A 14,384-nucleotide genomic window follows, 5' to 3' on the forward strand; every position below is an offset into this window, starting at 1 on the left:
TATACATGGAGATCATATCCCCCCTTATGTATTATACATGGAGATCATATCCCCCCTTATGTATTATACATGGAGATCATATCCCCCTTAATCTCCTCCTCTCAGTAGAGAATACATTCACTTCCTCTGATCTTTCCTCATAGCTGATCTCCTCCATGCCTCGTATCAGAATAATCAATCTATAGTATGCAATCTGTTTGACAAATATGACACACACTAGAGAAGTGAAATTCAATAGTTAGAGGATATGACTGTAAACGATCAATTACACTCACCGGCCTCTTTATTAGGTTCACCTGTTCAATTTCTTGGTAACACAAATTGGTAATCAGCCAATCAAATGCCAGCAACTCATTGCATTTAGTCATCTAGACGTGGTGAAGATTCAAACCGAGCATCAGAACGGGGAAGAAAGGGGATTTAAGTGACTTTGAAGGTGTCATGGTTGTTGATGCCAGACAGGCTGGTCTGAATATTTAAAAAACTTCTGATCTACTGGGATTTTCACGCACACCCATCTCTGGGGTTTACAGAGAATGGTCAAAAAAAGAGAAAATATTTAGTGAGCGGCAGTTTTGTGGAGGAAAATGCCTTGATGATGTCAGAGGAGAATGGACAGACTGGTTGGAGATGATAGAAAAGCAATAGTAACTCCAATAACCACTCATTACAACCAAGGTATGCAGAATACCATCTCTGAATGCACATGTCCAACCTTGAAGCAGATGGGCTACAGCAGCAGAAGACCACACCAGGTGTCACTCCTGTCAGTAAAGAACAGGAAATGGAGGCTACAATTCACACAGGCTCACCAAAATTGGACAATAGAAGATTGGGAAAACGGTGCCTGGTGTGATGAGTCTGGATTTCAGCTGCGACATTCAGATGGTAGGGTCAGAATTTTTCATAAACAACATGAAAGCATGGATCCATCCTGCCTTGTAACAATGGTTCAGGCTGGTGGTGGTGTCATGGTGTGGTGGATACATCCTGCCTTGTAACAATGGTTCAGGTTGGTGGTGGTGTCATGGTGTGGGATCCATCCTGCCTTGTAACAATGGTTCAGGCTGGTGGTGGTGGTGTCATGGTGTGGGGGATCCATCCTGCCTTGTATCAACGTTTCAGGCTGGTGGTGGTGTCATGGTGTGGGGGATCCATCCTGCCTTGTAACAATGGTCCAGGCTGGTGGTGGTGGTGTCATGGTGTGGGGGATCCATCCTGCCTTGTATCAACGGTTCAGGCTTGTGGTGGTGTCATGGTGTGGAGGATCCATCCTGCCATGTAACAATGGTTCAGGCTGGTGGTGGTGGTGTCATGGTGTGGGGGATCCATCCTGCCTTGTAACAATGGTCCAGGCTGGTGGTGGTGGTGTCATGGTGTGGGGGATCCATCCTGCCTTGTATCAACGGTTCAGGCTTGTGGTGGTGTCATGGTGTGGAGGATCCATCCTGCCATGTAACAATGGTTCAGGCTGGTGGTGGTGGTGTCATGGTGTGGTGGATCCATCCTGCCTTGTAACAATGGTTCAGGCTGGTGGTGGTGTCATGGTGTGGCGGATCCATCCTGCCTTGTATCAACGGTTCAGTCTGGTGGTGGTGTCATGAGGTGGTGGATCCATCCTGCCTTGTAACAATGGTTCAGGCTGGTGGTGGTGTCATGGTGTGGTGGATCCATCCTGCCTTGTATCAACGGTTCAGTCTGGTGGTGGTGGTGTCATGGTGTGGGGGAGATTTTCTTGGCACTAGCAAGGTGGACCTAATAAAGTGTCCGGTAAGTGTATATCACTTGCCACCATGTAATCTCATCCGATCTATCAAATTATGACCAAATTCATGAACTGGGTTGCTGGTCAATGCAACACAATCAAGAGTTCTCAGACCTGGTGGATTGGCAGTTTGACTGAAGTCGATCTAAGTCGGGCGTGGTGCCTATTTGATTGTTTGCCGATTTGTTTGTTTTTATTGAATATGCACATTGATTGGAGAGTAAAATAGATGTGTGTATGGCCACCAGTAAAAGGATCCCAGGCACGACCATTCTTTCTAAAACATGAAGAAGGTACCCTTTTGAGACTTGGTCAAAACTTTCCCTAACGTCCAAGGATAAAGTTGTCTGACTCTGACCTCTGTCCTTTGAGTACCAAATAACGTCATGTATAATGTAGGGGAGGTGGTTCCAAACCTTGGTCCTCAAGTACCTCCAATGGGTCATGCTTTCAGGATTCCCTTCACCTTGCACAACAGCTTTGGGTCAATGTTCATGGCTTCAGGTCAATGTTCATGGAACTCCTAATCCTACTGGAAGCACACTATGGAGCTTTCTTCCAGCACAAATGCTGGTCTGCATATATGCAGTACATCAGAAGAAGACCCATCTCCGTGCCACTGTATGTTTTTTAAACAGATTATTTTATCCAACTCAGGTTTGTGGGGTACCTGGTAGTAGGTTCCCCACCCCACTCCTTAAATACCCTCAAAAGGTCATGTTTTGGTAACTTCCCTTAGATATAAGGGAAATTACCAAAACATGACTTCTGATGGTGTTCTTCTGATGTACTGCATATATGCAGACCAGCATTTGTGCTGGAAGAAAGCTCCATAGTGGCAATATTTGCCCGCTCTTCCTTGCAGAAACACTCCAAATCTGTGAGATCGCGTGTCATCTCCTGCGCACAGCCCTCTTCAGATCCCCCCACAGATCTTCCATCGGATTCAGGTCTGGGCTCTGGCTGGGCCATTCCACAACTTTCCTCTTCTTCTGGTGAAGCCATTCCTTTGTGGATTTGGATGGATGCTTTGGGTGGTTGTCATGCTGGAAGGTGAAGTTCCTCTTCATGTTCATCTTTCTAGCAGAAGCCGGAAGGTTTTGTGCCGATATTGACCGGTATTTGAGACTGTTCATAATTCCCTCTACATGGACTAAGGCCCCAGTTCTAGCTGAAGGAAAACAGCCCCAAAGCATGATGCTGCCACCACCATGCTTCACAGTGCGTATGGTGTTCTTCTGGTGATGGGCAGTGTTGTTTTTGCACCAAATATATCTTTTTGGAATTACGGCCAGAAAGTTCCACCTTGGTGTCATCAGACCAGAACACATTTCCCACATGATTTTGGGAGACTTCAGATGTGTTTTGCAGAATGTAGCCGGGCTTGGATGTATTTCTTTGTAAGAAAATTCTTCCATCTTCCCCTCCCCCATCGCCCAGACATATGAAGAACACGGAGATCGGTGTCACATGGACCACACAGCCAGGACTGGCCACATATTCCTGCAGCTCCTTTCATGTTGCTGTAGGCCTTTTGTCCGCCTCCTGGACCTCTTCTCGTCTTTTCATCCATTTCGGAGGGACGTCCAGTTCTTGGTGATGTCACTGTTGGTGATGTCACTGCTGGTGAGGTCACTGTTGGTGATGTCACTGTTGGAGATGTCACTGTTGGTGAGGTCACTGTTGGGGATGTCACTGTTGGTGAGGACACTGTTGGTGAGGTCACTGTTGGTGAGGTCACTGTTGGGGATGTCACTGTTGGAGATGTCACTGTTGGAGATGTCACTGTTGGTGAGGTCACTGTTGGGGAGGTCACTGTTGGTGAGGACACTGTTGGTGAGGTCACTGTTGGTGAGGTCACTGTTGGGGAGGTCACTGTTGGAGATGTCACTGTTGGGGATGTCACTGTTGGTGAGGTCACTGTTGGTGAGGTCACTGTTGGGGATGTCACTGTTGGGGATGTCACTGTCGGTGATGTAACTGTTGGTGAGGTCACTGTTGGAGATGTCACTGTTGAGGAGGTCACTGTTGGAGATGTCACTGTTGGGGAGGTCACTGTTGGTGATGTCACTGTTGGCTATATTTCCTCCACTTGATGATGACGGTCCTCACTGTGTTTCATTGTATATCTGATGCCTCGGGAATTCTTTTGTCCCCTTCTCCTGACTGATACCTTGTAACAATGAGATCCCTCTGATGCTTTGGAAGCTCTCTGCGGACCATGGCTTTTGCTGTAGGATGTGACTAAGAAAATGTCAAGAAAGACCGACTAGAACAGCTGAACTTCATCAAAGGCAGTTTATATGATGGCAGGTGTGTACTGATTCCTATTTACCATGATTTTGTATGCAATTGCTTCATTCGGAACACAGCTACATCTCCAGTTATAAGAGGGCGTGCACACTTATGCAACCACATTATTTTAGTTTTGTATGTTTACTTACCCCCGCTAAAGGCATTCATTTTGTTGTTCAATTGAGTTGTACAGTTTATAGGTCACATTAAAGGTGGAAAAAGTTCTGAAATTATTTATCTTTGTCTCATTTTTGTATATCACAGAAACCTGACAATTTAACAGGGGTGTGTAGACTTTTTGCATCCACTGTGTGTGTGTGTATATATATATATATTATTATTTTTTTCAAGAAAAGGGGAAAAAAATGTCTGCATGTGTAAAAAACAATTAAATAAATACATATATATATATATTTTTTTTTTTTTTTAAGAAAAGAGGAAAAAAAAGGTCTGTATGTGTAAAAAAAAAAAAATAAATGCAAATATAAATATATATATATATATTTTTTTTTTTTTCAAGATGAGAGGAAAAAAAGTCTGTATGTGTAAAAAAAAATAATGCTAATTTATTTATATATATATATTTTTTTTTTTTTTCAAGAAAAGCGGAAAAAAACGTCTGTATCTGTTTTTTTAATGAAAGAAATAAATGCAAATATATATATATATACATATATTTTTTTTTTTAATGGAAAATATAGCTACACCAGGAATAGATCTAGGTTAGTGTCAGGATCAAGGTCAAGGGTCAGGGTCAGTGTGTGTAAAAAAAAATTAAATAATTACAAATTTTTATATATATACACACATAAGACGCCCAGAGGTGACCTATTATTTCAAAGCATATACATTTTTGTACCCTGGTATTGACTAGTATTCCAGCAGTTCTTTTATCTCTCCACATGCACCTATAATGTGACCCCAAAACTGAAAGAGTGGGGTGGCGGGTCAAACAAGGATGTTCTGCAGGTGCCCGATGTCCTTCTTATCAACCAATGATGCCAATGGTTGTTGGGAAGCGTGTGGCTTTGTGTAACAAAAAAGCAGGCTTGATTCCCCCGCTGCCTTGTACACAATTTTGGGGTAATTTGGAGAAAATTCAGGCATTTTGCCAAGGCACCCCCTGAAGAACCCAGAAGGGGCCCTTGGATGCCTAGGCACCTCTGAAGAACCCAGAAGGCGCCCCTGGATGCCTAGGCACCTCTGAAGAACCCAGAAGGCGCCCCTGGATGCCTAGGCACCTCTGAAGAACCCAGAAGGCGCCCCTGGATGCCTAGGCACCTCTGAAGAACCCAGAAGGCGCCCCTGGATGCCTAGGCACCTCTGAAGAACCCAGAAGGCGCCCCTGGATGCCTAGGCACCTCTGAAGAACCCAGAAGGCGCCCCTGGATGCCTAGGCACCTCTGAAGAACCCAGAAGGCACCCTAGGATGCCTAGGCCCCCTGGTTGACAAAGACTGGGTTAGTAGAAAGGAAAAAAAACTTTACTTTGTGTCAGTGGGGAAGATTTACTAACTGGTGGAGCTCTGCATAGTAACCAATCAGCTTCCAGGTTTTATCACCAAAGCTTAACCAGACAAGTTGATGTTAGAAGCTGATTGGCCGCCACGCACCGCTGCACCAGATTCTGAGCGCTCCAGTTTTAGTAAATGTGCGATTTAGGTAGAATAAACAAAAACACAAAAAAAAACAAAATGCACACTATTATTTCTTAGTCCTACCACAAATAAAAATAATAAGGCCCCTTTAACACGGATTAAAAATGGACACCCATGTATTCCTATGGACTATCGGATGTAAACGGATGATCATCTGTTTACATCCATTAATGTCTGCGTCCGTTAACATCTGTTTTTATTTTTTAACAGAATAAAACACTATTTTTCTTCCGTAAACAAACCCCCCCGAACAGATCAAAAATGTATATAAACGGACAAAAAACAGATGTAAATGGACAAGAACGGATGTAAAGGGACAAAAAACAGATGAAAACGGATGTAAACGGACAAAAAATGGATGTAGAAGGATGTAAATGGATGAAAAAGGGATACAAATGTATGTAAACGGAGACAAAAAATGGATGTAAACAGACAAAAAACTGATGAAAACGGATGTAAATAGACAAAAAATTTATGAAAACAGATGTAAATGGACGAAAAAATGGATGTAAACTGACATAAACTGATGAAAAGCTGATGTGAACTGATCCATTTTTTTCTTGGAAAAAACGTGACTGAACTGATGAAAAATGGACACCCATGTATTTCTTTGGCCTATCAGATGTAAACGGATGATCATTTGTTTACATCCATTATTGTCCGCATCCGTTAACATCTGTTTTTTTCTTAACAGAAGAAAACCCTATTTTTCTTCTGTTAAAAAAAAAACGGAACGGATGAAAAACGGATGTAAATGGATGAAAAATGGATGTAAACGGACAAAAAACTGATAAAAAACAGATGACAATGGATGTAAACAGACAAAAAAAGATGAAAAACTGATGAAAACAGACAAAACAAATGGATGTATACTGATAAAAAACAGATGTAAACTGACAAAAACGGATGTAGATGGAGGAAAAATGGATGCAGAGAGATGTACATGGATGAAAAATGGATGTAAACAGACAAAAAACCGATGAAAAACGGATGACAATGGATGTAAACAGACAAAAAAAGATGAAAAACTGATGAAAACGGACAAAAAAAATGGATGTAAACTGATAAAAAACAGATGTAAACTGACATAAACTGATAAAAAGCTGATGTGAACTAATGTTTTTTTTCTGGGAAAAAACGTGACTGAACTGATGAAAAAAACGGAATGCCCGTGTGAAAGGGGCCTAAGAACAATATACAGATGAAAAACAGACACCCATGTATTTCTATGAACTATCGGATGTAAACGGAAGATCATCTGTTTACATCCATTAATGTCCGCATCCGTTAATATCTGTTTTTTTTTAACAGAAGAAAACCTGATTTTTCTTCCGTAAAAAAAAAAATGGAACGGATGAAAAATGGATGTAAACGGATGAAAAACAGATTTAAACAGACAACGGATGTAAACTGATGAAAAACGGATGAAAAAATGGATGTAAATGGATCTAAAACGGATGAAAAAATGGATGTAAATGGATGTAAACAGATGAAAAAATGGATGTAAATGGATGTAAACAGATGAAAAAATGGATGTAAAACAGATGAAAAAATGGATGTAAATGGGTGTAAAACGGATGAACAAATGGATGTAAACAGATGTAAATGGTTGTAAATGGGTGAAAAACAGATGAAAATGCATGTAAATGGATGAAAAACGGATGAAAATGGATGTAAATGGATGAAAAACGGATGAAAATGGATGTAAATGGATGAAAGACGGATGAAAACGGTTGTAAACAGACAAAAGAAGGGTGAAAAACAGATGAAAATGGATGTAAACAGATGAAAATGGATGTAAACAGATGAAAAGCTGATGTGATCCGATCTGTTTTTCTTGGATATAACGTGACTGGACTGATGAAAGATCGGAATGCCCGTGTGAAAGGGGCCTAAGAATACTATACAGATGATTTTTTTTTGGGGGGGTGGCTCATGGTATGGGCAGGAAATACACAGCTAAATTACAGTCAGATCCCACCACAACAACGCACTCATGTGTTCCAGATGCGTCTTTGCTTGCAGCGCACACCACGCTCCGGTGCGTTTTTAATGTGTTTTGCTACGTTCCAGTACAGTTCAGTGCAGAAAACATCATGCCGCCTGTTCTACTTTTTTCTCTGCATTGGAAACTGACTGTACCGGTGTGAACTAATACCATTGAAATACATGGAAAATACCGTGCATGAATTTTTGATGCATGAAAAAAAAAAACGCACCAGACGGCATGTGGTGTGCGCCAGCACTAAATCTTTTTTTTTTTTTTTTTTTTTTTTACTGCTCTTAGCCAATTTTCCTTTGACAATAAAAAAATTTAGGCAATATCCAAGACCATTTATCAAAAAATGAACATCCAATTTTTTCTGAAAAAAAAAGACAAATAATAATCTAGGACGACAACACTGTAGCGATGTGTAAAGTTTTATTAGCGCGTTTCAAAGTTGCAAAACTGCGTTCAGATGATATTTACCTTCAGGTATTAAGGGGTTAACTTATCAATAACCGTTTTCAAACAAGGTGCCCCCCCGACCTCAGCCAAGGTGCCCCCCCGACCTCAGCCAAGGTGCCCCCCCAACCTCAGCCAAGATGACACCCAAACCTCAGCCAAGGTGCCCCCCCAACCTCAGCCAAGATGACCCCCCAACCTCAGCCATGGTGACCCCCAACCTCAGCCAAGGTGCCCCCCGACCTCGACCAAGGTGACCCCCGAACTCAGCCAAGGTGCCCCCCGACCAGAGCCAAGGTGCCCCTTGACCAGAGCCAAGGTGCCCCCTGACCTCAGCCAAGGTGCCGCCCGACATGGTGCCCCCCTGACCTCTGCCAAGGTGCCCCCGACCTCAGCTATGGTGCCCCCCGACCTCAGCCAAGGTGCCCCCCGACCTCAGCCAAGTTGCCCCCCGACCTCAGCCAAGGTGCCCCCCGACCTCTGCCAAGGTGCCCCCCGACTTCAGCCATGGTGCCCCCGACCTCAACCATGGTGCCCTCCAACCTCAGCCATGGTGCCCCCTGACCTCTGCCTAGGTGCCCCCGAAACCTCAGCCAAGTTGCCCCCCCGACCTGTACTTCCATAACCATGATAGGCCCAATATCACCTTTTCTATATAAAAATCTATAATAAAATCTACAATGACCCTCCCCCGGGAAGCGGGCAATATGTATGTAATAAAAGCTCCTTTATATAAAAGAAATAGATACACTTTTAATAAAATCCCTGAAACACCAAAACTTCCTACATTTCATATTGGCAGCCCGTCTTCTCTGGGCTCCTTCCCGCTAGGAATAAAAAAAACCTCTAAAGAATGAATAAAAGATCCTAAAGAATTAAAACAAACAAATGTAGCCACCACACCTAAGAACTGGTAAGCTTCAAAAAAACTTTTTTTTTGGGGGGGGGGAGGGGTTAATAACACTTCACTTTGAAAGGAACTAAACAAAGCTTGTGATTCAAGAAAAGATTAGCAAAAAAATTGCACATAAAAGGTTAAAATCGTCTGATAAAAGAATAAGATCGATTCTGGAACTCACTCTGTCATTGGGCCCACTTTCATTGGGCCAGGTATGACCGGGGGGTCCCCTGGTAAAAGCTCCATCCAGGAATCCTTCAGTTTACAAATAGAATGCTGCAGTGGGTACAGGGGCGGACTGACAACTCATGGGGCCCCCAGGCAATAGGGGATTATGGGGCCCCTGTGTCCTTTCCCAAACTCAAAAAAGCCTATGAAAAAGGTAGCAGGGGCATCTCATGGGGCCCCCTACTGACCCTGGGCCCTCGGGCAGTGCCCGAGTTTCCAAATGGTCAGTCCGCCCCTGAGCGGGTAAGATGTACAGTTTGGGTTGAGATCAGGATCACGTCTATGAAATGTCCAGTCGGTCCTTCTTCAGATTTCTATAGTCCATGCCATTCCCAATACCATATTTTTGAAGCAACCAGAAATCTAAGTTCGGAGCCCCCGAGATATGAAAGCAAAGCAGCCCTTCTGGCTGGGCTCTTTCAAAGCCTTGAGCGAAGCAAAGCATCTTGAAAAAGGAGGTTATCATGTTGGTTTACTTGACGTAGAGTTGATTTCAGTCTGAAGTTCCTCCATTGGAGGCATTCTACGAGTCGGAATGGCCAGGGGGAACCCAAGCTCACCAGTGTTGACTGGGTCCCAGGCAAAAGAATATGTCACCTCTGCCTGGCCCAGAATTCCTCCTTTGTCGTATCCTGAAATTCTTCTCGGTGATTCAGTCTTTAGACGCTTCCCTTCAGGACTTGCAGTCTCCTCATCACTCTCCTCTCGGGTGCTGCTTGGCTCCTTTATGCTGCCCTGGGTTTCCTGGCCACTGAGTCCCTCAGCATCTGAGTCCTCCATGGGTTTCTCTGAGACCTTATTCCTCTTTGCAGTAGGATGGAAAATTTGGGTCCTTGCAGCTTTCTGCTCCCAGAACTCTTTAGGCTGGGGATCAGGGACTGTCTTGGCAGAAGCCGCTGCTGGCATTGAAGCAGGATCCTGGTTTGGTTTTCCCCTTGACTCCTGGCAGCTAGGATTGTTCCCCACAGGTTCTCCCTCCAAAGGGGCAGAAAACCCCTGCTCCAAATCAGTAGTCCCAAAGGTCTCGCCCTTCCTATTTGCCATCTCTTTACCAGAAGGAAAGGGAGAGCCCTGACTGAGTCCTGAGGATGATCTATGATGGACTCTGGGGGACTCCTCCACAACCTCAGACATAGCGCACTCAGCCCCAACTGATGCCCTCCGACCATCACTTGAGATTATCCTAGTTAGGACTATCGCTTGTAATGCAGCAGCCCTTCGCTTTGGTTCCTGAATCACTTTTTGCTGAGTACCTTCTGTTTTCTTAGTAAGGCCCGCTGCAACAGTTTGCCCTTTCTTGGGCTTCTTGGTACTGGGCATTCTCCTTGTGATGTCACCTGTCTCTGGGCAGATTTCTCTCCTCTCCTGATTCCCCCCACATATCTTTATCCAACCTCTCCATACACCTAACCCGGCATGGAGGGGCTCAGTGAAGGTGGTGGTGAAGGTGTGGAGGTGTCGGATCGGGTCACACAGATCATAAAAGGAGATCCGCCCGGCCTCGTAATCCAGATATATCCTGACTTTGTTACTGGGGGGATTGGGGGGTAAGGGGATCTTATTCCTATCGTGCATCACTCTACGCTGACCACCATTCCTGTACAAACCCCAGGACTTGTTATTATATCCAATCCCTGACTTATGTCCTCTCCTGGCTATACTGGGGTAACACATCCCGACTCTCCATCCACCAGATCCCCCGACTTCCACATCCCAGTAATGTCTCCCTGAGGAGAAACTCCGACTGCTCAACACTTGAGAATATTGAAATCTCTCTGGTGCTTCTGGACGATTCTGGTCTATATCTGTCTTGAATACAGTTTTCCTGTCATCTGATATATGGAGCTTATTACTTGCAGTGTTCAAATCGAGTAATATATCTGCAGCTTCCTCTATACAGAAGAATACATTTCCCTCTGTTATTATATCAGATAATGTGTGTAATGTGTGTGATATCCCAGCCACATCCAGCCCCCCTCCATCATGGAGTAGTTCCTCATGTCTCTCTCTGTCCTCATTATCTCCATCCTCAGTATCACACAAGTCACCTGTGTCTGATTCCTGTAGGACAGTCAGTGGATCCATCATGTTACACAGCTCCTCAATGTCACGCATCTTCCTGGACAGCTCCTCCTTCTTTATCTCCAGATCCTGGATCAGAACCAAAGTTGAGATAGAGACCAACTCTGCCTGCATAGAGGTCAAACTCAGGACTCTCTTCTCCAGGTCTTCCAGGCATCTCCTGAGATCTCTAAACAGGGCAGTGAATCTCTTGGTGTCACCAGCTGCTTTTTTTTCTACTTTCTTCCTGTGTTCCTGCAGACTCTGGATTCTTTCCTCCATCTCCTCTCTCTTTGTCAGAAGTTTCTTCAGAACGTTCCTCATTGTCTCCTTCTTCTTCTCAGAAGCCTCATCCAGTGACTCCATCTCATGTCCTTTATGTCCTCCAATCAGCCAGCAGGATGCACAGATACAGGTCTCATCCTCAGTGCAGTAATACTCCAGGATCTTCTTATGGACGGAGCATTTCCTGCTCTCCATGGACAAGGTGGGGTCACATAAGATGTGTTCTGAGGACCTGCTGTGGGCTCTCAGGTGCTTTTCACAAAGAGAATCCTCACAGTGTAGACAGGATCTAACAGCAGGTACAGGAGAGTCCACACAGTGAGTACAGAAGACCCCAGTGTTCTCTTGATCAGGCTGAGCAGACAGGAAATTCTCCACTCTGTTACGTAGTCTCATGTTTCTATGCAGTGCAGGACGATCCGGAAACTTCTCTCTGCATTCAGGACAGGAATATCCTCCTGAACCCTCCTGTGTATCCAGAACACGAGCAATACAGATCCAGCAGAAGTTGTGTCCACATCTCAGCCATACAGGATCTCTATAAATTTCAAGACAGATGACACATTTCAGCTCGGTAGTCGCCATCACTCCTAGCACAAGAGAGTAATGATAGTGAAAGTGAAACTGCGGAAGAATGCATTTGGGTGTATCACAATCGACAAGTCTGGGCCAGATCAGTCATACCTGACAGGATTAGAGCACAGAAGATGCCTTTTCCTCAGGAAAAATAATCATATCTGCCAAATGTAGGAAAGAAATTTAGAAAATCAGGTATAGAGTAGTAATGAGGCGCACTAAGTCCACGGAGGTGAAAGGTGGACGAGGCTGAAAAGGGGTGTGGTTATATAGACTTTGAGAACATTCACATTATATACTTCCTTTGTACCGGCAAAATATGTCTTAACTACTGTGCCAACACCCCGACATGCAGAGAATTGTGATGGTATTCTTTAGAGACAATGAAACCACTGAAAATGATATGGTAATATACAAAACGGACTTGGAGAAGCCCAAAAAAATGAATTTTTGACTTGCAAATTCCTTATCTTGGAGTACAGTAAAGGACACTGGCTAAATAATCATAGACCCTGGGTTATATGCTCAGATCTTCAGGTGATTGGACACAGGCAAGCTTTTGAGGGCACAGCCAATGGTACCTTTACTATAACCCTACCCCACTCTGTGAGTCCTCGGTTTTGTAGCAAGCAATGCCGACTAAGGAATGGAAAAGAGAGTGACCTGTGTCCTGTATGGGACACCATAATGTGTTCATAACCCTTGGACATCCCCAAGCAACAAATAAGGGTAGGCAAACAGAACTGTGCCAACGGGTCCAACAACCACAAAGGTTAACAGACCCAACGTGAGAGTGCCGCTGCATCCGCGGAAGATTAGACTTCTACCTGGTAGAACTTTGTGAAGGAATGAACAAAGGACCAGGTGGTGGCTATGGAGGACTGGTGCCGAATTGCCCAGGAAACTTTCATGGATCTGGTGGAATGTGTGTGTTAAAATGCAGGAGGAGACTTGTCCTTTAGAGCAGTATTTCTCAACCTTTTTTCAGTCAAGGCAAATTCTAAGATTATGGACAGTCCTGTGGCACCCTTTAAAATTATGGACAGTCCCGAGGCACCCTTTAAAATTACAGACAGTCCCGAGGCACCCTTTAAAGTTATGGACAGTCCCGAGGCACCCTTTAAAATTACGGACAGTCCCGAGGCACCCTTTAAAATTATAGACAGTCCCGAGGCACCCTTTAAAATTACAGACAGTCCCGAGGCACCCTTTAAAATTATGGACAGTCCCGAGGCACCCTTTAAAATTATGGACAGTCCCGAGGCACCCTTTAAAATTATGGACAGTCCCGAGGCACCCTTTAAAATTACGGACAGTCTTGAAGCACCCTTTAAAATTATGGAAAGTCCCGAGGCACCCTTTAAAATTATGGACAGTCCCGAGGCACCCTTTAAAATTATGGACAGTCCCGAGGCACCCTTTAAAATTATGGACAGTCCCGAGGCACCCTTTAAAATTATGGACAGTCCCGAGGCACCCTTTAAAATTATGGATAGTCCCGAGGCACCCTTTAAAATTATAGACAGTCCCGAGGCACCCTTTAAAATTATGGACAGTCCCGAGGCACCCTTTAAAATTATGGACAGTCCCGAGGCACCCTTTATAATTACGGACAGTCTTGAAGCACCCTTTAAAATTATGGACAGTCCCGAGGCACCCTTTAAAATTATGGATAGTCCCGAGGCACCCTTTAAAATTATGGATAGTCCCGAGGCACCCTTTAAAATTATGGACAGTCTTGAGGCACCCTTTAAAATTACGGACAGTCTTGAAGCACCCTTTAAAATTATGGACAGTCCCGAGGCACCCTTTAAAATTATGGACAGTCCCGAGGCACCCCATTTTAAAATGTAAAGAACTAATTTTATATAACGCAGGAACATCCACACATGTAGGACACCCAACATTAGAGGTGATTTATTCTTCCAAAGCTAATACACTTTTGCACCCTGGAACTGAGTGGTATTTCAGTATTTTCTCTTCTCCCTCAGTTTTTCTCCATCACTGAGCTAAGGTGACCCCAGCATTGACGGAGAGGGGCGGGGGAGGGTCAAACAAGAATGCTGTGCAAGCAACTGATATCCTCCATATCAACTGATGATGTCATTGTTTGTCAGGACGCCGATGGCTAGAGGGTCGTAATGGCGCACAATGAAGACCTGTGGCTTTGTGT

At 44.3% G+C, this 14,384-nt stretch overlaps 1 protein-coding gene across 1 annotated transcript; it reads right to left on the bottom strand.

The window, feature by feature from the left end:
- Positions 1 to 8,756: 8,756 nt before the first annotated feature.
- On the bottom strand, positions 8,757 to 12,233 carry LOC149441912 (E3 ubiquitin-protein ligase TRIM21-like). The gene has a single exon (XM_089656764.1). The coding sequence runs from the start codon at positions 12,218 to 12,220 to the stop codon at positions 9,752 to 9,754; it is 2,469 nt and encodes an 822-aa protein (XP_089512890.1). The 5' UTR covers positions 12,221 to 12,233; the 3' UTR covers positions 8,757 to 9,751.
- Positions 12,234 to 14,384: the final 2,151 nt, after the last annotated feature.

This window comes from Staurois parvus, unplaced genomic scaffold (genome assembly GCF_062004578.1).
Source record: "Staurois parvus isolate SC_StPar_1 unplaced genomic scaffold, SC_StPar_1.0 ptg000936l, whole genome shotgun sequence".
NCBI lineage: Eukaryota > Metazoa > Chordata > Amphibia > Anura > Ranidae > Staurois > Staurois parvus.

What these genes read in the sequence shown, in the direction of transcription:
- LOC149441912 (XM_089656764.1), bottom strand. Translation starts at nt 12,220, where the DNA reads ATGGCGACTACCGAGCTGAAATGTGTCATCTGTCTTGAAATTTATAGA.